This window comes from Cebidichthys violaceus, unplaced genomic scaffold, assembly GCF_023349555.1.
Source record: "Cebidichthys violaceus isolate CVI_PGR_0920_01 unplaced genomic scaffold, fCebVio1.0.p SCAF_5, whole genome shotgun sequence".
Lineage (NCBI taxonomy): Eukaryota > Metazoa > Chordata > Actinopteri > Perciformes > Stichaeidae > Cebidichthys > Cebidichthys violaceus.
The window spans coordinates 8719664-8740009 of NW_027176705.1; the positions used below are offsets into that span (position 1 = coordinate 8719664).

At 40.0% G+C, this 20346-nt stretch overlaps 1 protein-coding gene across 2 annotated transcripts in view; it reads right to left on the bottom strand.

The window, feature by feature from the left end:
• The window catches only part of furina (furin (paired basic amino acid cleaving enzyme) a), a 76049-nt gene that overhangs the window by 26211 nt on the left and 29492 nt on the right, over positions 1 to 20346 (bottom strand). For both annotated transcript variants that reach the window (XM_068731207.1, XM_068731208.1), the window contains exons 3-6: positions 10795 to 10893; positions 4466 to 4561; positions 1869 to 1997; positions 1535 to 1611 (exon numbers count right to left, since the gene is read on the bottom strand). In XM_068731207.1, coding sequence (XP_068587308.1) covers positions 1535 to 1611; positions 1869 to 1997; positions 4466 to 4561; positions 10795 to 10893 — 401 coding nt within the window. The remainder of the gene's footprint in view (positions 1 to 1534; positions 1612 to 1868; positions 1998 to 4465; positions 4562 to 10794; positions 10894 to 20346) is intronic.

Sequence of the window (20346 nt, forward strand, 5' to 3'; positions counted from 1 at the left end):
GCTGGGAAAGAAAGAAGGCCTTATGGAGGTGAACAGAGATGGCCTTTCTGCAGGGAACAGACACAGTCTTACACAGCCTTACACATTTTCAATCCCGCCCACAGGTTGTTTACACATGCATCTGCACCAACCCGGTGTAAAGTAAGAGACACGGGCACAAACACACACAAATATGCCCCCTCTCAATTGGTCCTGCCACGAGGAAGACACAGAGAGCTGGGTGGCAAGAGATAAGGGCTGAGGTGAGCGAGGGTTGGAAAGAGGGGCAGCCAAAATGAAGGAAACATCAATAGTAAGTGTCTCAGCTGGGCTCTGGGCCACTATGAGCCACCAGAAGAGCTTAAGCGTGCCTTGGCACAGAGTGTGGATCTGTAGAGCTGGAGGGATCTTCTCCCACATTCTTCCACAAGAAATTCCACCATTTAGGGTTTTGTTGATGGTGGTTGGGGAAAACAGTTTGAGGCATTGGCACAGAATCTTAAAAACATTGGGCTGCATTACAAAGCGACAGCATATTGTTTACACTGTTTCCATGTTTATCAAAACTTGTACTGATAATTGTGTGTGCATGTGTGGTTCTGCTCCAAAGTAGAGTTCTATTTTTCAAGTATGAAAATAATTACACACTCTCTACCTACAATCAGCCTCCACCTCTTATATGTTTCACAAAGCCTTTAAGGAGTTGATGCCACATTGGCATAGATACAGTATGTTTTGGCCATTCTGCAGCTCTTTATCCCCTGGGCCTCCATATTCATGGTGCCTGCTCCTGGCCCCTGCCTCAGTTGGGGACGTTTGATTTCTATCCCTGGCAAACTATAATCTTCCATGCCTATCACTAGTAATCATGGTGAGCCTCGGGATAAAAAAGCCTCTCAGGCCAGTGCCCCACAAACATAAGATTACAGCAAATTAGAAATTAAAGTCAGACGGGAGGTAGGCAGTTGGAATGAAGGAAGACGAGCAAGGACCCTCCAGAGCCAAGAGATTTGCTCTGTTTCATTAATGCTGATGAACTTAATTCAATCAATTCTCTGCAAGACATCACTGTGGTGGTAAACAACTCCTAATGCCATCTGCAGAGGCCACTGCAATAAAGCTGTTTTCTTCACATACTACCTTAATCCTAGTGTAGATTTAGTCTACTTACCCCAGCTATAGAAATGCCCCGCTGGTGCCTGTGTGATTTAGGAGGCCAGAGCAAATCCACATACTTTGAATTGGGGGCAGGATTCATATTACTTATTGCCCATTTTTACAAAGTAATATCTGCTAAATGGCTAAAAATCTAAATCTCTTGGACAAAGCCCATAGGCTATGGCCTTTAGTTAGTTTTATTCCCATATACGGTGGCCCAGCCATAGGCCTGTTTACATGTCAGCTATCAGTGGGGGAGACAAATTAATGAACATGTACAATATCATTCTGACCTCCTCACAGCCGGCATTTAGAAAACACAGATGGGTGTTTCCCGAGCAAGCCAACAGACAGAGAGGAGAGCGGAAATTGAAATGTTCTGTGTGTAGACTTCTACCTGTTGTCATTAAGCTGCGTGTATCGAGGCTGAGGATCTGGGTCGCCATCGTTCACATCGTAACTGGCATCCGGGTCCTAAAGAAAGAGGCAGATATGCTGTTAGAGTCAGATCCAGATAGTCAGTTTGGTACAGTCAATTATTTAAAAATCTGCAACATTTTTAACCCCAGAACCTGCCTGCACGGATATTATTCTTAAAATAAAACAGCCACTTTTAGCACAAAGACGACACTATCTGTAATTCTAAATCTCTATTTAATCTGTTCTCATCTTCATCTGTTTGCTGCTGCATTAACAGCCTCTCCATGGAAAACACTATAAGTTATACTCACGTAGTTCTGCATCAAGTCAGGATGGTTCTTCTCTATTCCATCATCCAGGATGGACACCACCACCCCTTTACCTGTGTAGCCCAACTGCCACGCAGACTTTGCATTCAAGTCACGGTGGTTGCTGTTGTACTGAGGACGGAGAAAGCAAATAACTTAGATGGAATCTAATTATCTGAGAGACACCTGAGTGCTGACAAGAATGTACTTTTAACTAAATCTGAAAGAGCGTACTATAAAAAAAGAAAAGAAAAGCATCTCATTTAAGACATTTTGATGAATAATGGGCTTTTGACTGAAGCCTCCAGGAAAGAAATGTGCAGCTTATTGAATTTCAGATATTCCTTCTTAGTGAAAAACTAAAGTTTCTGAATGAGGGGAAGGCGGTATTGCTCACAAGTGGTTAACGGCACACAGTAATCATTCTGTAAGCTTTTTGATAAGCTTTTGACATTTATCTTGACCTTTGGTCAAAAGCCATGTCTGTCTTTTATCAAGTTCAAAGCTCTTCTTTTTTTAAGTGTACTGCCGGTTAAATATAATGTGTCTGATGTACCACCGACACATTTTCCTCTCAGATTTCAGACCCTTGTAAGTGCAGTCTATCAAAAACAGGATAAGGTGTGTTCTTCATCCTTGTAATGTCATTGACAGTTAATCCATCAAGAGGAAAATCAGTTGAAGCTGGATGTTGTGATCTGCAATGCTGATTCAAATTGGAAAAGGGCCTTCTGTGGCTGACACGCTGAGTGTATAATAAATCAGAGAGAGGCATGTGCAAGGTTTCATTTTGAATATTGCTCATCAAGTGAGTCCTTTTCTTCCTTAATGTCAGCATTTCTTCTGCACACATCTCAAGTCTGTGAGCGTACAGTAGCTTTGAGGCTTGCCCATAATTTATCATGTTTCATCATTTAGATAAATATCAGAAAAATATTTAACATTCATTGTAACAGCAGATGCTGAACATTAGCATCTGTCCACCAAGGACACCCTGCCAACAAACCCACCCACACTCTCTGGCCAGCCAGGTTCACTTTTAATGAGGTTCACACTTATTTCCTGCACATTCCTGCTACCTGAAAACCTCTGCTACATCCCATCACTTCTGAACACACATTATCACAATAACTTATTATCTAAAATACACAAACAATCTCAAAGATTTCTTTAACTCATCAAAAGTGTAGATATTTGGACAGTATATGACCAGTCCACAATCAACAGCTTCATCTTGTTTAACGCTAACCTAACAATGGAGGTGGTTTGCTTCTTCGTAGGGACATTTATATTCTTCTAAAAGAAGCTCAGCTGAGCTCAACAGTGGAAAGGATCTGAAAATATCGAAGGTGTTGCTCCAGTTTTCATGTCTATTTGGTGCTTTAATGAGCTTTACAACCTCATGGGAAGCCCACAGACTTATAAATAGAAATTAATTTTATTTTTTCCCCACTTACACAAGTTCAGCATCTCTTTAACAAGGACCACAGGGCGCATCATCACACAGTAACCTTTTCGGTAATATTTTTTTTTTCATAAAACATTTGTCATTTTAGCAAAGATGCTAGAGCTGCAACAATTAATACGTTGATACGTTGATCAAAAGAGAATTAATCAGCAACTATTCTGGAAATCAAAACTGCTCCAAACATTTGCTGGTTCAAACATCAATTTGTGTTCTGATAAATTGTGGTGGGCAGTTTTTCTAAAATTTTTGGAATGAAAGGATTTATGAAGAAAATAATTGGCGGATTAAGTGAAAATTAAAAAAATCATTATCTGCAGCTTTAAATATACTAAAATGCCATTAAATCTCCATATCCATATGTATCACAGGCAGGTTTTAATATCATTGAAACACGATTAACTATTGTAATACGTTCACATCTAGTCACATTAATACAACCAGGCAGCAGCCTCTTATCTACCCATTTGCCTTTCAAATTGCCACTAACTAAACCAACACACTGGGGAAGTCTGTCTGCCTCTGTTAAAGCACAGACATTTTGAACAACTGGTGATGTAAGTCTGATTTGCATCACCATGAATTTTCTTTCCGCCTGAAGCCCCCTCGCAGTAATTGAAGGAAAAGTGGAGCCGAACAGAGAATCTCAGGGGTTGTTACTGCTGCTTTTAACAGGCCAACGTATCAGTGACATTCTTCAAGTCAAACGGAAAAATCAATCAACTGAGAACAAGAGCAATTCAAGGTGAATCAGCTCTGTTTTTACCTCCACTTTCTGTCTTTGTTGCTATATAGACTGAAGCAAACCACCAATTTAAAAAAAAGGATACAATTGAGAGTTCAAAGGCACTCTGTATAAGCGTTAATGCTACCGTTCAAGCAGAAACCTTCAAGTAAAGTTACTTAGACTTGTGCTTTGTGTTCTGCAAACAAGACACACAACAGCATTCACACTAAGGCAGTATATTGGATTCATACAAGCTTGTCTTTTGACTCGGGGAGGAAAAAAACACAGCCAGAAATGTAATTACATGTATTGACTTTGGGTGGATAAAAAGCTCAACCAGCGTGCAGCAATGACTTATGTCCCACAGACACACACAAATGTTGAATGCAGTTTCTGCTCCATACTCACCAGGTACCACTGGTCTCTGAACTTGGGATCCAACGGTTCTACGAAGACATCTCTCTTTTTCCTTCGTTTCGACACTTGTTGCTCGGCCCAAGTCACCTAAACAAGAAGAGCACAAACACAGAGATACACATGTAGAAATTAGCGATACAAACAAAAAGGTGAGGTGATGCTCAACAGAGAAAAATAATCCATCCACAAAGGTTACTGCTCACCGTCATATACAAAAAAAAAAACAGAACAAGAAATAATTACGTGCTGGACACAAGGGTCGCCATGTCAAATAAATTAATAGAGATCAAAATTCTCAGCGGGACGACAGCAGACAGATTAGAGGCACAGGGGTAATATGGACTCCTCACTAATGAGACCTGCTGATAAAGTCCAGAGCAGCCTGGGACTAATTAAAACTTCTGGATTTGTGTAAAATGAGATGCGCCAGAATCTATTACGCTTATTCACGGGTACACCTAAACATGTATGCACATCAACAGTATACACGCAGAGGTACAAATTCAGTACAACTCTAACAACACCGCAGTCAGCAGCAGGCTTTCATGATGAGCGAGCTCCTGCAGAAAGTGTTGACAGAAGCAGAATGCATACAGTGAGAGTAAACCTGCATCTCACTCCCTCTGCAGAGTCGTGCTCGCTGTACAGCAAGAAACGAAAACAGACAAGAAAAGAAAACGTCAGAGAACGAAGACGGAGAACTGCCTGCCGCAAGGACGGAGCACCTGATGTGAAGTCTCTCTCTCTCTCTCTCTCTCTCTCTCCCCAAGAGTAAAAAAGAACGAAGTAATGAAGGTCACATTAACTGCTACACTGAAGCGATGCCAATTCAACACTTCCATAATATAAATGCCATAATGGAATAATTTCACTTCGAGCAGAGTGGTTTGTGTTTGAGGCTCAATCAGTCTAAGTAGAGGAGACGTTTCCACCAGGATTCATCCAGGATTCTTACTGGGAAGATGAGGTGAGCCCTGTGAGGTTGCAAGGAAGGCAGTTGACACACAAAGCTATGCGACAGCTTTTTCACAATGAACGTCCGCACTTAGGAAGCAACACAATTATGGGCCCCGACACATTAAAACTGATGTACCACATTCAAAAAAATGAAGTGTCCTACTTCTGCATGTTATTCTGGTAATCTCTTGCAGGTCACAGAAAAATGTACAAAAGGTCAGAAGTTGTTATGAAACTTTTGTGCTCATACTGTATATATTTGCAATTCTTATTATAATGCCAAAATTGACATTTCTGTTTCTTAAGTGTGATGTGCACTGTGGCAGGTCTGCAGAGGACAAAAAATAGTTTTTACAATCAATATAGTTCTTGTAACACTGAATCAAATCGTATTAAATGAAAAATGAATGCCATCACATTGGCTAATGAATCAATAAATCTGTATATCACATTTAAAATATTTAAAAAGGAAGGATTCAGTTCCCTTGAGTTTCACAAAGCTATTCATAAGTAACATTTTTTACTACATCTAGTTGACAGTTGTTGACATGCTTCTCTCAGTCGGGCTTTAATATTGGCTTTCTGTTTTAAAGCAAATGACAATATTGATTGAATGGTCCACAGTCTGAGTGACAAACACTGTATGCAGGGAATAAATTCAGCGTCATTACACTAGTCTGTGTGATCTCCAGTCAGATAGAAACAAGCTATTTTCTCTTGCGTCATAAGGCAGTGTGTGTGTGTGTGTGTGTGTGTGTGTGTGTGTGTGTGTGTGTGTGTGTGTGTGTGTGTGTGTGTGTGTGTGTGTGTGTGTGTGTGTGTGTGTGTGTGTGTGTGAGTTCCCCTCTTCCATTTCCTCATCGCACATTAATCCTGTGTGAAACCGCTCTTGTTTTCTCACATACGTAGGTTGGATCTCTGCTGTGATAAATGTCCATGCTGACTTTGTTGAAACATGACAGGATTCTAAAAAAAAAAAAAAAAGATGCAATATTTGTTATCTGGGGCCACGCAGGAAGTTATGTTTAATGTAGACGGCAACAGACTGTTTACTGCACCGTGTGTAGCTTGCATTGCTTCAAATCCACCCATTAAACCATTTCATTATCATTAGCATGATGTAAGCTGTTAATTCCCTTTGGTATTGTTTTGCATATCATTTTGTAATCTTATGCATGCCTTTCCCGACAACGTGACCTCTTCTATTCACACTTGAGCTGCGTAAGGAATGTTGAGAAATGCGTCTCGATCTAACAAGACAGACTAGCCCAACGACTCTGACAGAAAGATTCCGCCAACATGTATAATTTGGAGTGCATTTACTAATTACAGCATACGCTTAAAATTCCATGCAAAACACTTGAATCGTCTGTTAAGGCTCTTGATATTACTTGATCATAAAAAAAAAAACAATTATCTGGTAAAAGAAACATTTACAGCAGCCACAACAGTGTACATCTTTATCAAAATTGTAGTTAATTTATCAATATTCAAGATGCATTTGTTCCGCAAAAGAGACATTTTTTCACTTGCCCATTAAAGTCAAACAGGCTTGAACACTCTACTGAAGACACGGTAATACCATGACTGCTCAATCAAAGTCCATATCCTTCCAGCACACATGCAGATTAGCTTCAGTACAGTAACTACAGTGTCTGCTCGTTTCTGCTGCAGACACTTCAGTGACACCGGTTATTTGCCACTAATGTGTGCAGCCAGTCGTCTTAATGTCACACACAGTTCTGGGAAATGTCCATCAGAACACAGCAAGACGTGAATTTGCTTTAGCCCAAGTCTTGAGGACATGATGGCACAGATTAGTGGCTTGGGTGTGTTCACAAACACACAATGGGGATACTGAATCAGTAAACTCTGGGGAAAAAAAATAAATTCCTGAAAGCTGCATACTGGCACAGCAATTACCTTCATTTTAGTACTTTCAGTTCCATTTGTGGGAAGAAAACATCATTACAGTGCACATTAAGCACTGGTAATTTGTAAGAGTTACCAGATTACATTTCCCCAACAGCCCTCCTTACATTACTTACCAATCATTTTAATGCCTGCCAGTGACTATTCTATAATACAAACAATTTGAATATGAAGTAAACAATACAAGTCATATTTTTCAGCTCCAAACTCCCATTTCATACTGAATAGATGTCCTACCCTTGACAGGACTGTAACAACAACAACAAACAAAGAGATTTTCTATTTTGCAGTTTTCATGTGAAAAGTCTTTAATAGTCTGTGCAGAACACAGAGCCCAGAAGTTGACAAACAGACTTCTTCATTATAAATGGGTTTGGAAATGGAAAACGGTCCAGACCGATCCAATGCAAACCTCACAAAGAGACCGCTGCTCGCTTCATGTTCAGGTGGAGAATCGGAATCTGTCCAACAACTTGATTTCTCCACTCTGCTCATTTTGTCCCACCCACTTCTTTGTCCTTCTTCATTATACAAACAATAGCATCCTCCCTCTGAGGCCCAATGGAAGCCGCTAGCAGAGCATCATTACAATAAAGAGACACAATATCAACTATAGTACATATCAGTGGTTGGCTGTCATTCATATTTATACTAAAGGCTATTTGATGTAACTGCTACTCTTCTTGCAATAGTAATGAAACAAGCAATACAAGCAGTCAAACGAATGATAAATGAATGTTCTGAGCAGCTCATTGCTTTGCTATGTCAGTCTAATTCATTCTTTTCAACTAACCAAACCAAAACACTGACGCAAAGCAAACTGCCCACAACAACAACAACAACAACAACAAAAGAATGAAACAGAATAAAACAGAAAACAGCAGAGGGCATGGAGGTAGAAGATAGACCCGAGCTTTAAATCTTCAATAGAGCCTATTAACAGGGCTCTGTTAGCCCGTCTATGAGATCTGGCAGAAGTCCAGGTGTTTTTCTCAGTAATGAGACACTCTTCAAAGAGACTCCACTGAGCCTTTTGTCCAGGCTTCATCTCAACCAGTTTAAAAGCTGCGGGATCTCTGTGGAATAAAAAAAATCCTCCCATTAAAAATATTTATTTTTTTATGTTTTTCATTTAAAAAAAAAAAAAAAAACTGGGCAGCTAATGCAAATGAGAATAAAATTTGCAATGCTCTGCAGGTCAATACATGCTTTGATCAGACTATTAATTGCAGCACAGTAACAGGAATGTATCGATGTTTAGATCCTGGAGAGTGTATGCGTAAGAATTGAGGGGATTTGGTAAGAATTGCATGCTATATTGCAGCATTTGCAAAGCTCTCTTCATGAGTAAACAAACAAAAAGATAACACAAAATCTTGTGAATTCCTGTGGGTGCTGACAAACTGACCTGACCCTCCTGCACATACAGGAGGACCTGGAGCTGTAATGCTCCACTTTCTCTGAAGTGCTGGGGGGGGGGGGAGGAATTCAAAAACAGGAAATGGAGCTTGTTCAAGGAAATCCCAAAGAGGGAGGTGGACCATTTGTAGCATGGACTCAAATAAACCCAGCAGAAGTTCTTCTATTCCCAGTGTGCACCTGCACACTGGAGCTGCACAGCATGACAGCATGGCCAGTGATAGCTTAAGGCAGGTTTCATTAACTGTTTTTATGGCTGTAGATTAGTTTTTACGCAAAATGCTTCTGCAGTTGCAGGTGTATATATTTATATGGACATATAACTAAATCCCTAGAATTTTCCTTGAAATTCACTACTTGACTGAAATGAGGTGGACACAATTCAGATATAAACATTTTCATATAATTTCCAGAGATTACAGAGACAGAAAAAGCAGAAACAGTCTAATGAGAAGGCAGAGAGATGGGGAACATCAGAGCTGGAGTCAATTGATCACCAATGGCTATATAAAGCCAGAACCATTTCACATTCATTGTTCATTGTGACCCATAGAGCGGGGGCACGCCAGCCGTCCAAAGCGCCCTGCTGCACTCTGTTAAAACGCTTTAACGTTCTCCTGATGCACAGCGTCGTCAGCCAGTGAACCACGGAGGAGCACAAACAAATAAATAGCAGCCAGCAGTTCTAATTAATACTTTTCACATCAACAGCGAGTGTCAGTCAGCAATGCAAGGAAGGCTGCCGTTTGTTTTTTTTAGTAAGTTTTGTCTTTGTTTCAGCGACATTTAACAGCTACTCAGCAGCTTTGAAGTGCAGGTGTCAACTGAAACTTACGTGTAAACTTTTGAGTTTACTGAGGATGCAGAGAGGCTGTCTGAAACCAAACGCTCCAACAATAGACCAACACTAAAAATTCTAGGAAACCATTGAGCGTAAGATATGGAATCAGTGTCATCGTTTGTCCACTGTTGAAATTCTTTTATAAAAATGTATCCATTTAAAGTTTAATTTTAAGTAAAACATCCAAACACTTTTTGTTTAATTTTTTCTTAAACATGCAGCTTTTCCTTGTCTTTATATTACTGTGAATTAAATTTCCGTTTGTTGGATTGAAACAAGAGATGAGATGACATTACTTTGAGCTCTAGGAAATAGTGATGATATTTTCAAAATGCTTTCTAACGTTATAGGGCCGACGATAAAACGATTTATCAAAAAATTAAATGATTATGAAAAGAGCTGGTAGCTACTACTATAACACTGTAATATATAATACTGATGGGTGAATACATAGCTACAATGTTGAACATTGATATCATGAGTTAAGAATAAGAAGTTTACTTAGAATCATCAATAAACCACGCACACACACACACACACACACACACACACACACACACACACACACACACACACACACACACACACACACACACACACACACACACACACACACACACACACACACACACACACACACACACCGGGGTAACTAGCGATGGTTGCAGTTGAATTCCTCCACTAATGAGGATGAGCTCATCAAGGCATCTGACTTTACTGTCTTTCAGAGGCTGTAGCAGACTTTTAGGACTAGAGTGACTTGTATCGTATCAAACTAGAAAAACAAAAGAATTCGTTGGCACCAACCGTGCCATGCAAGCTTGTAGGGAAGGAGGCTACATTTTGGCAAGGGAAAATCTGGCATGCCCATATTCACAGGAGTCCCTTGACTCCTCCATTTCATTGTCGTGAGGCCTTTTTTTAAAAACTTGACTCTACTGTATGAAGTGACCTCGAGGATAATCACAGCAGAATCACAGAAATATCCAAATTAAAGTTTTTGATACCAAATCACAACATGGATTTTTTTTATGGTGTTTCTTGAAGTGTTGATGTTTTTAATATGGTATTTTGAGGGATTTTTGATACGTTTTATCCCCACACACACACGCACACGCACACACACACACACACACACACACACACACACACACACACACACACACCTTACCTTGGGATCTCTTTGAAGACGGACTTGTGTCCCCCTGTGATCTGACAGCGATCTCTTCACCACCGTACGATGCCGGAAGTGATAATAATCACCAAATACCTGAAAAGATCAAGAGATAAGATCAGTTATCACATTAGGACATTTAAATCTGTAATCTGATTATATCTCTACATCTAATGAAGCTTCAATGAAGTATGAAATGAGTCTGATCGTGCTCGTTCTCTGCTACTAAACTACTATGTCAAAAACACAGAACGGTTGAGTAAATCAAAGATTTTAGAAGCATTATTTTAATTGAGTAATAGAAAGCCTTGTGTTAAACCTGAATATTTTTGATTTTCCTTTTCTCTCTATAGCAAACTTTCACGTAGGTCCTATGAGGTTAACAAATCTCTCCCCATCCTTGCGGCTGCAAATAATTTTTCTCTGCATTCTGTGGTGCTAAGTGAGGCTAATGGGCTGCATTAGCCAGTGAAAAGTGTTCTCACAATTAGAGAATTCTATTTCCATTCCCAATAAACCTCTCCAACTCCTGGTAGCACCACACTGACTTACGCATTCCCCTGTGGGAAACCCGATACGTGACCCTTAATCCTCTGTGCTCCGTCCAGTTATGACCACTGTGTAATTCAGATCATTAATAGAGCAGTGAGCAGGTACTCGCTTCCCTTCAAAGAAGACGTTACCCGATCAAGAAAGCACTCCACATAAAAGCTGAGCAGTTTTAGAGGGAAGATGACTTGATGTTGAGAATCTACACAAGAGTTTAAAACAATTAGCCAATTAATTGGTATGAGAGAATTTTTGGGGGTGTTTGTAGATTGATTATTCAATAAAAAAAAAAAAGTAGTGGAAAAAAATGTTTGTTGCAACCCAAATCTAGACTAAGGTCGACCGATTATTCAGCAAAGATAAGACGTTTTACAAACTACCGTCACCTGTGGAAAATGTCCGATGGCTGCACAGCTGCCACTCACAGGAGGACATGCGTCACGGTTTTGCATAGAGCCTCGATACACATAATGAGGGCCACTTGCTGAAACATCTGTCTGGATGTGATGAACTCCTGATAATAAGCTAACAACTGTTAAAGATGAAATTGCACTGCTACATCGAGACCAAGGGAACGACGACAGACTTTAAATTACGTTTTAGATATTTATTATGTAAATAGTCAGATATTTTTTTTACCGGTGATAAGGGTAGAAAACATGTGTTAAAACTTTGCAGACTAGTGGTATTCATGTCAAGTATATTTCTCCCCAAAAAGGTATCTCTCGAATATATAACTTGATACTATAACTCTTTGTAGAAGACAGTAAGACTTTGGAAGTATCGGCCGATTATTCGTCTTTCACTTGTTCCAGAGCATCATTACTATATCAGCCTGTACAAATCCACTATCAATCGACCTCGAGTTCAAAGGAACATTTTTCATATACAGAGTTAAATACTATGTTTATCAGCTGATCGATCAAACTTCTACGAGGTTTTCAGGTGGCGTTAACAGCTCCATATGCTCTAAATTGTTAATTAATGCTTTAATCACTATAGAGAAACCGTAGAAATGAAGTCATAAACAAAAATGACCACAGCGTACAGATTTTAGATGAGAGTTAAACATAATTATGGGCAGCATAAACATATGAAAAGGATAAAAATATACATATGTAGTCAAGTGATTGGGATGCTTTGTGTTCCAGGAAAGGTTGATGAAGAGCTAAGGTACTGCAGTGTGCAGTGCATTCCATCACTCTAAAAAGAGTCACGGTTCACTCCCCCAACCTCCTCTGCTCCCATTTAATCACAGTAAACAGGCTGATTCCAGCCAGGCTCAAACAAAAAGCCCCTGCACACAAAGCCAGGAGACAATAGGGAGGCAATAACCAAGAGGGAAGACACACGTATTTACAGTGATGTTCAGCTCAGAGGTGGAACCACCTCCACACCACGGGTCTGTGTGTGAGTGACTGAGTAAAACTATTTAAAAAAACAAGACCAGAAAGAAAATGCAGGATATAGAAGAGGATAAACGCTGACACCCAAAGGCATTAGCTAAACAGACGGTCTCTTCACTGAAGAAGAGCAGAAGAGACGAGGTAGTGGGTCCATTGTGTTTGTCCACATAAGAGCCTTGGAGGAGGGACACTGATCAAAGAGGTGGAGAGTGGCAGAGTCCATCAAACAACTCTAAATACACCAGTAATATATTTTAAAATGAAACATTGATGGTCGATTCATCCGGTCAACCAATGTTGTTGATGTGAGGTATTTCCTATTAGACGTGATCACTCACTCACTCACTCACACACTCACACACTCACACACACACACACACACACACACACACACACACACACACACACACCATAACACAACGTCAGTTTCCCTGGGCTGAAACAAAATCAGTTGATAGAATTAAAAAAAGAAAAGTGTCAGAAAATGAAAATCAAAGAGAAACAACTTCATTCAAGACTCATCAGTCGGTGAGAAATCACATGATGCAATCCACTGGAGAGGATACCGACCCCAATATGTCGAGCAGCAGCAGCATCAACAGATTGTAATTCAGTCCCAACTAACGCTGGGTTTTTAATTAGATTTATTTTTTGTGCTAAATGCCGTCTTCACTTTTGAATATAGCAAATTAAAAAGTGTGGCAGGCTCACTAACATCTGGAGGGGGATGCTGGGTAATGTATGAAATCATTATCTGGTGGGGACATTTGGGTATAATACTCTATATCATATATATTAGAAAATAAAAGCTCTGTACATCACTTATTGATGATGTACGATAACACATGGAACTCAAGGCTTGTCCAACAGTACATAATTAATTCCCAAAGCTTCAAAGCCAACTAATTTCTACTCTTCTTTGACAGTGGATTTTAGAATAGATAAAACATTTTGCATGGACACTTGAAACAACCTGCCTACAAAGACCAAGTCTACACAGAGACAGAGCCGCCTCAGACTGGACAGAGATTTGGTCCAAGATAGACAAGAAAAAAGCTTGTTCATGTGCATAAATGCACTGATATACACATACAAGGACAGAGTTCCACTCACACTAAAAACAGCTCAGCTGTGTCAAACATATGCAAACACACACACTTACCACACTCAACAACATGTATTCCAAACTAGTTGGGCTAAATGTCTACCCCTGCAGCTTAATCATTATCTGGCAGTCAGCAACAACAGTTGAGAGCTTCGGTTTTTGACCATTTTATCTCAGAACTTCGATGATTCCGTGGGGCTTTACTGCTTTCCATTGGAAAAAAAGGGCCATTTATGACAAAGACATTCAAAAAAACATGTGGAAACCGACAGATCAGGACTTGCGAGTGACCATTACTGATGCGATAAGCTGGGCGCTGATAGAGCAGAAGAGCAGAACAGGCTTCACCGGTGCTCTCCGAGTAGCCCATTACTGAAGTGAGGCATTAATCCATCTACTTCATTAAAATGCATGTTAACAGACAGGGGGAAATTACTGTCTGCTGGTTTGTTTGCATGTTTGCTCCCATCCCGCCTGCCAAATTTACCTTGTGGGAAAGCACTTATCGAAAGGTCTGGTGTCTCATCTCCAGTGACTGTTGACACAATTATGTTTTACAAAGAGCCAAACAATGTCTGGAGACAAAGTGGGAAAGAGGTTTGGAGGCTGCAATAAAGTGATATGAAACTGTTTTCCATATGGGGCCGTGAATGTCAAGAACAAAGCCTGTGGATTTTGAGGAGGCCATTATTCTAGTTAAAGTACAGATACAACAATAATGACAAATTTTAAATCAATCATGACACATTTCCTTTCAGTTTTGAAGATTAACTGCATTTGATTTAGGGTAATCGGGATGCAGGGCATTACCATATTTTGTTTGTGCACCAGCGGCTTGAGATAAATTGAGAAAATGAGACTTGCACAGGCGATATAGCCTCCCAAAATAGCTCAGCAAATTGTTTATATAATGAAGCTGGAGTCTAATTACTCAGCGCGGTGAATGGGTAGGACAGGGCCACCAACCGCCACAGTGGCAGCTGGACATGACCGTCGTTTTTCTGTTCAGGAGGGCAGAGCGGACCGAGCTAATCCCACACACCTGAAAAATGGGTTTGTACAGCTGGTCTGCCTTTCTGCCAAACTACACTTGGTCATTACATGGTTTCTTCTCATTGTCAACCCCCCCCCATCTTTATTCGTCCCACAGCAGTCTTTCTGCCTTCCGTTTACACATTAGCCTTTAGTTTTAATAGCATCTACAGTAAGTTATGTGTGTTGATGCTTGAGCCTAATATAAACAGACAGTTTCGGTACACTGCTGAGGTGTACACAGGTGTAGGTGAAGTGGTAGCTAGAGTGCAGAAGAGTTGTGCAAATACATCTAAATCATGTAAGAATAAACTATAGCATGTATAAAACCTTATAAGGCAAAGACAGGCAACCTTATTTATCAACACACTGTCCATTTTCAACAAGCTGCCGGCCACATTCCTCGACTGTGTTTATCGAGTGTTTATTAGTGACTGTGTTTATCCAGTAAAAACAGATTATGATTCCTGGCACAGTCCACAGCTTAACTCGATTGTTCTGAAAAAGTCAGATTAGTCCATTAAATGGTGTTGACAAAAGCAAGTGGATTAAATAGGATGGTGAAATATGGTGCATTTGAGTAGGGAGGATGGCTGAGAAATACTCCAATGACTTCAATATCTACATCAGATTACATTGTGCCATGTGCTCGGCTGTTTGACGATGATTAGCATTCCCACTTCTGCAACCTTGCTATCAGTCACCCGGCTCACATTTCTGCACCATCGTGGCGCCCCGATGAAATAACCTTCCCCCTCAGGTCAAGACTGGAGTGGCAAAGCCCGAGGAACTTTCTCTTTCAGCAAAACCCTGAAGTACCACTTCTCCTTGCACCCGACCTTGTGCTCGTCTCGCATTAAGAGAAAAAAAAAAAATTGTAAAATGGTTACTTTACTTCTTTATGAATAGGGACTCATGAATCATTTTTAAACTCAATTTTCCCTCATTGTATAGAATGTTTTTAAAATCAGTGACCATTGTCCTGTAGTGGAAAAAACATAACGAGCCTTTTTCTCCCCACTAATTTCTGAAACTGCCTCCCCACTGTGCCGTCGAGCACTTCTATCGATTCAAAGATACTGACATTTAAAAGTCACCACATGAATGTAAAAAAAAAAAAAGAAATCTATACTTTTCCATTGTTGTCTGTCCAACAAGTGAACTGCATTACCAAACGCTGCATAAAAATGATGATGTTTGTCTTTTCAATGGCGTGTATCCAAAACGTTCTGGTTAGCAAAACAAGACGTAGACCGTACGAGACTCTTACAAGTTCAGAGGCATGTTTCAGAAAAAAGCTTGAACAAACTCTGAGCCTAACCCTTAAACTCTAAGTTGATGAAGCTTGTGATGGAAGACTCGAGTTTTCAATTCCAGAACAGCTGATCACAGTTTTTTTCATTCAACTCTGAGTATATTCACTCTAAGTTAAGCTTGTGAGAATGAAAAAAGCCATCATCAATGGGGCTCTGATGCTACGGTTCACTTTGGCAAACTAAAGGCAGAGCTGCTAAATTCAAACAGTCACTGAAATGCTGTTAAAACCAAAACATGTTTTGACTATAAGCAGCCTATTTAAAAGAAAAAAAACCTCAAAGTGTGCAGCTTCACCTCGATCCTGCCGATTCAGAAATATTAATCTCTTGATATTATAGGAATTATGTTCCATCAGTGAGACTAATCACATCGTGAGTGATAATTATTCAGTGATGTCACAAATACCATTTTTTTACAACTCAAACTGAGATTACACATGTGTAATAAACATTTTAGTGGAACTGCTCTAATGAACTAGCAGCTGTATTGTGCGCAGAGAGTCGCAGCGTTATAAAGAAGAAGGCATTGCAAAGGATGTATTCTGAGCTGAGGGTGATTTAATGCTATGTATTATTAAATGTGAGCTGTTCAAAGAAATGACTGACAGGGAAATCTAACGTTACCGCTTCTAAGTAGATATGCAACCAGCATTCTGACATAAAGTAAACATTTGATACACAGGAGACAGAGAGAAAATCAGGGTTTGTTAAAAAAAAATAAAAAATGCCAGCGAGCAGGTTAGGTTCACAGAGTTACCATGGTAACTGACCGAGAGGTTAAGTTGCTTATTCCGGAGTTTTTCTCATCTCAAGGTTAACCAACTCACCGTTTTCATTTAACCCGCTTCCTGAAACATGGCGCAGGTTATGGGAAGCTCCAGGTTACAGATCGTTAAGTTCCTCTAGTGGAAGAGAGCTAACTGAATGGTGGATGTGTGTGTGTGTGTGTGTGTGTGTGTGTGTGTGTGTGTGTGTGTGTGTGTGTGTGTGGGTGTGTAATACATATATTTGCAGTGCTGCTACACCATCAGTCATATTTGATGAAGCTCAGGCAGCTCATGCTTTACGTTTATTGTTGGTAAAAAGGGCGCCTGCATAATTTCGGGGAAAGATGATGTTTACTTGTTGGCAACAATGGCGGCGCTTTACTGTTGGCAGACATCATGCTGTGATGTGATGCAATGCTGGCAAACCCCCTGACATTTTTACTACTTATTAACTTGTAGGTACACAGTAAATATCAATGCTGTACCAAGATAAATTCTGCTTACATTTATGGTAAACATCTGAGATCACAGTGAAATAGTAATTAAAAGGGGAAACTATTATCTTATTGAATTCTCCATCCTCCTGGGGTCTCTGCATTAACAACATGTCCGCTGGAGCACAACTCGACTTTATTGGAGGGGATGAGCAGCGTGTAAAAAGTGTACAGCGTCATGGCAGAACTGCTGCAGGGCTGCTAGCTTACGAGTCAACGAGAGCTGTCCTCAGAAGACCAACTCCTCAGTGAGGTCTTTATCGTGCTGCGAGGATTAAGTCAGACACAAGACAAGCACAAGACAAGACGAACACAAGACAGCACACATCCGCAGTTACGTAGGTCTTATAACAGCACAAACGCGGTTGAAAAGAGTCAGGGCGGACTGTCATAATCAATTACAGGAACATCAATACATTTGAGAAGTAGACAGGTAATCACTCTGTGCTCTGTTGTATCCCATTGTTATAAACAGAAAACACGACCTGATGAGCTAAATGGATATTCAGTCATGCTTATGGAAATTGTTCCTTTGGCCAATTAGTCTCAAATGTTTTTTTCTCTTCATATCCATCTTTGACAAAAGAAAAAAAACATATTGACGTGGTAAAGGGAAAGAATAGTCATGACCCTTCGGCCTCTGATCAAACACTCTCACTCCCCTGCTGGACCAGAAGTGACGGAGTGTGTGAGATGTGAACTTTAGCCTGAGGGTGGAGTCAGACGTCATCTCAAAGAATCGATCAGTCATGAGCGGAGCTTCAAGCAGCAGGTAGGTCAGTGAAAGGGTTTCCGACCGAGCCGGTCTGACCTCAGTCTGAGAGGTATTTTTTCTTTTTAAATAACCTCAGCCAACTGTGATCAGAGGGAACTTGTAGACAACTCAAACCCTTTGAGATAAACCATCTCGTTTTCAAGGGAATCCTTAATATAAATATACAGAAAATACAGTACAAGAAACAAAACAACACTCACACATACAAAGACAGAAGCGCTCACACAGCCCGTTCAAGGCAGGACTGTTATACACAGTTACTCTGTCCTGCTGTTCTGTGTGAAAGGTACGGAGGCACAATAAGGGGACAGAGTTGTCCACCACTGACCCGGCAGGGCAGAACGGCGACACTGTTGTGTAAAACTTAGCGCCTCTATTGCTCCCGCGGTGCCAGCGTGTTTTCTGGAATCACACACTGGGGCGGCATTATGAAGCTGTTGTTTGGTTCAGTGTGAAGCCGCCGTAAAGGCAGATCTTCTTTACTGCAGCATCGCTCAGTCTCTGTGTGAAAGGGGCTACGGACTGCCCAAACAAATGCCAAACTAAATACAGTAAATGTGCTGGTGTGCTAAAGCTCCAGTAGGATGTTGCTCTGCTTGAGTCACATTTGCAAAAGACTCAATAATTTCCAGTAGCTTTACTTCAACACAACAAAGAGATAAATAAAGATCTTTGTAGTTAGACTGTCGTGGAATTCACCTCATGTACTTTCTATGAGCTGTGTCCCTGACCCTGAACTATTTCAAATGATATGTGCATGTCTTCAGACAGAACAAAGGCAGCTATCAATTCAATAGATGCATTCAGTATAGTTAACATCCAACGATCAAGAAATAATCTATTCATCAGCTATAATATGCACTGCTCAATAATTACAAATATTCATGTACAACAGTTTTCACTAGTAAAGTAAAAGTACAAGATGTGAGTCATCCACAACATTGGCCTTTCTTTAATTAATTCTGAATGCAGTGGTGGTATTGTAACTTTATTCATTACTCTCTAAGCAACATTTTATTTTCATTAATATTTAAAACTCTGTAATTTATTTTTCTGTAATTACCTCCCAGGCCACTGCAGTGCCTGTGCACACTTTGAAAACCGGCTGCACTAATCCAACGTCCTTCAGTAGCAAAAGTCTTCAGGCTTAAACTGTTCAGAGAATGACAGATAATCCAACTCATGGGGTCCTCAAAAGAGAGTCCATGCATTCAAGCCTTCAAACTTAAATACTGGAGCTAAATCCGAGCTGGAATAATCGTTCATGTAGCGACGTACAAATGTTAAACAATAAATGAAAAAACAACTCTGTGTCACTGAACCAATGTTATTCCTCCAATTGAACTTATATAAATATATGTCAAAAATGAAATACATAACCAAACTGAGATCGTAATAATTAGTATTTGAAATAAAATAGCGGTCATTTTAATTATATATATTATGTGTGGAGAAAAAAACTAAATGCATCACAAAATCCTCATACTGTAAGTCGCATTTTAAGCAACTTTCAGCATTTTTTACAAATCATGAAATGATTTTCTTGGATTAAAAAATGTTGATTATACTGTGTAGATAAATATCTGTTAACTCTGCAGTATGAACACATCTCACCCTTCTACAAAGAGCCATAACCCTACTTATGCAGTGACTCCACTCTGGCCTACTTTATGAGAAACTCCTGTATCTTTACAGAGAGTTTAGAGCAGCAGAGATTTGTTTTCTGCTGCAAATCGATTGAGATTTTCAAATGTTTCAAATTCAAACATCAGATTCAAAAGAATTGAAAGTTCATATGTTAGGAATTCAATTTCTAAGACCGTAACCTTTTCCACTCCCCTCTGTACCATAGAGCCATGTTTGTCTTTTTAGGGGACGGGGGATCTTCAGCAGATCAGCAGTGGCGTCATATCATCTAAAAGAGTTATTAATGAGATGCAGCTCAGTACTGTGTGTCAAGTTGTTCTAGTCATAAATCAGAAAAATGTATATTAATGATAATCATAACAATAATAATGAATTACACATACTTGTGACAGTGTATAAGGGCTTAGACCGTTATGATGGAAATATATAAGACCCATGCTCACAAGTTGTTGCAGCTA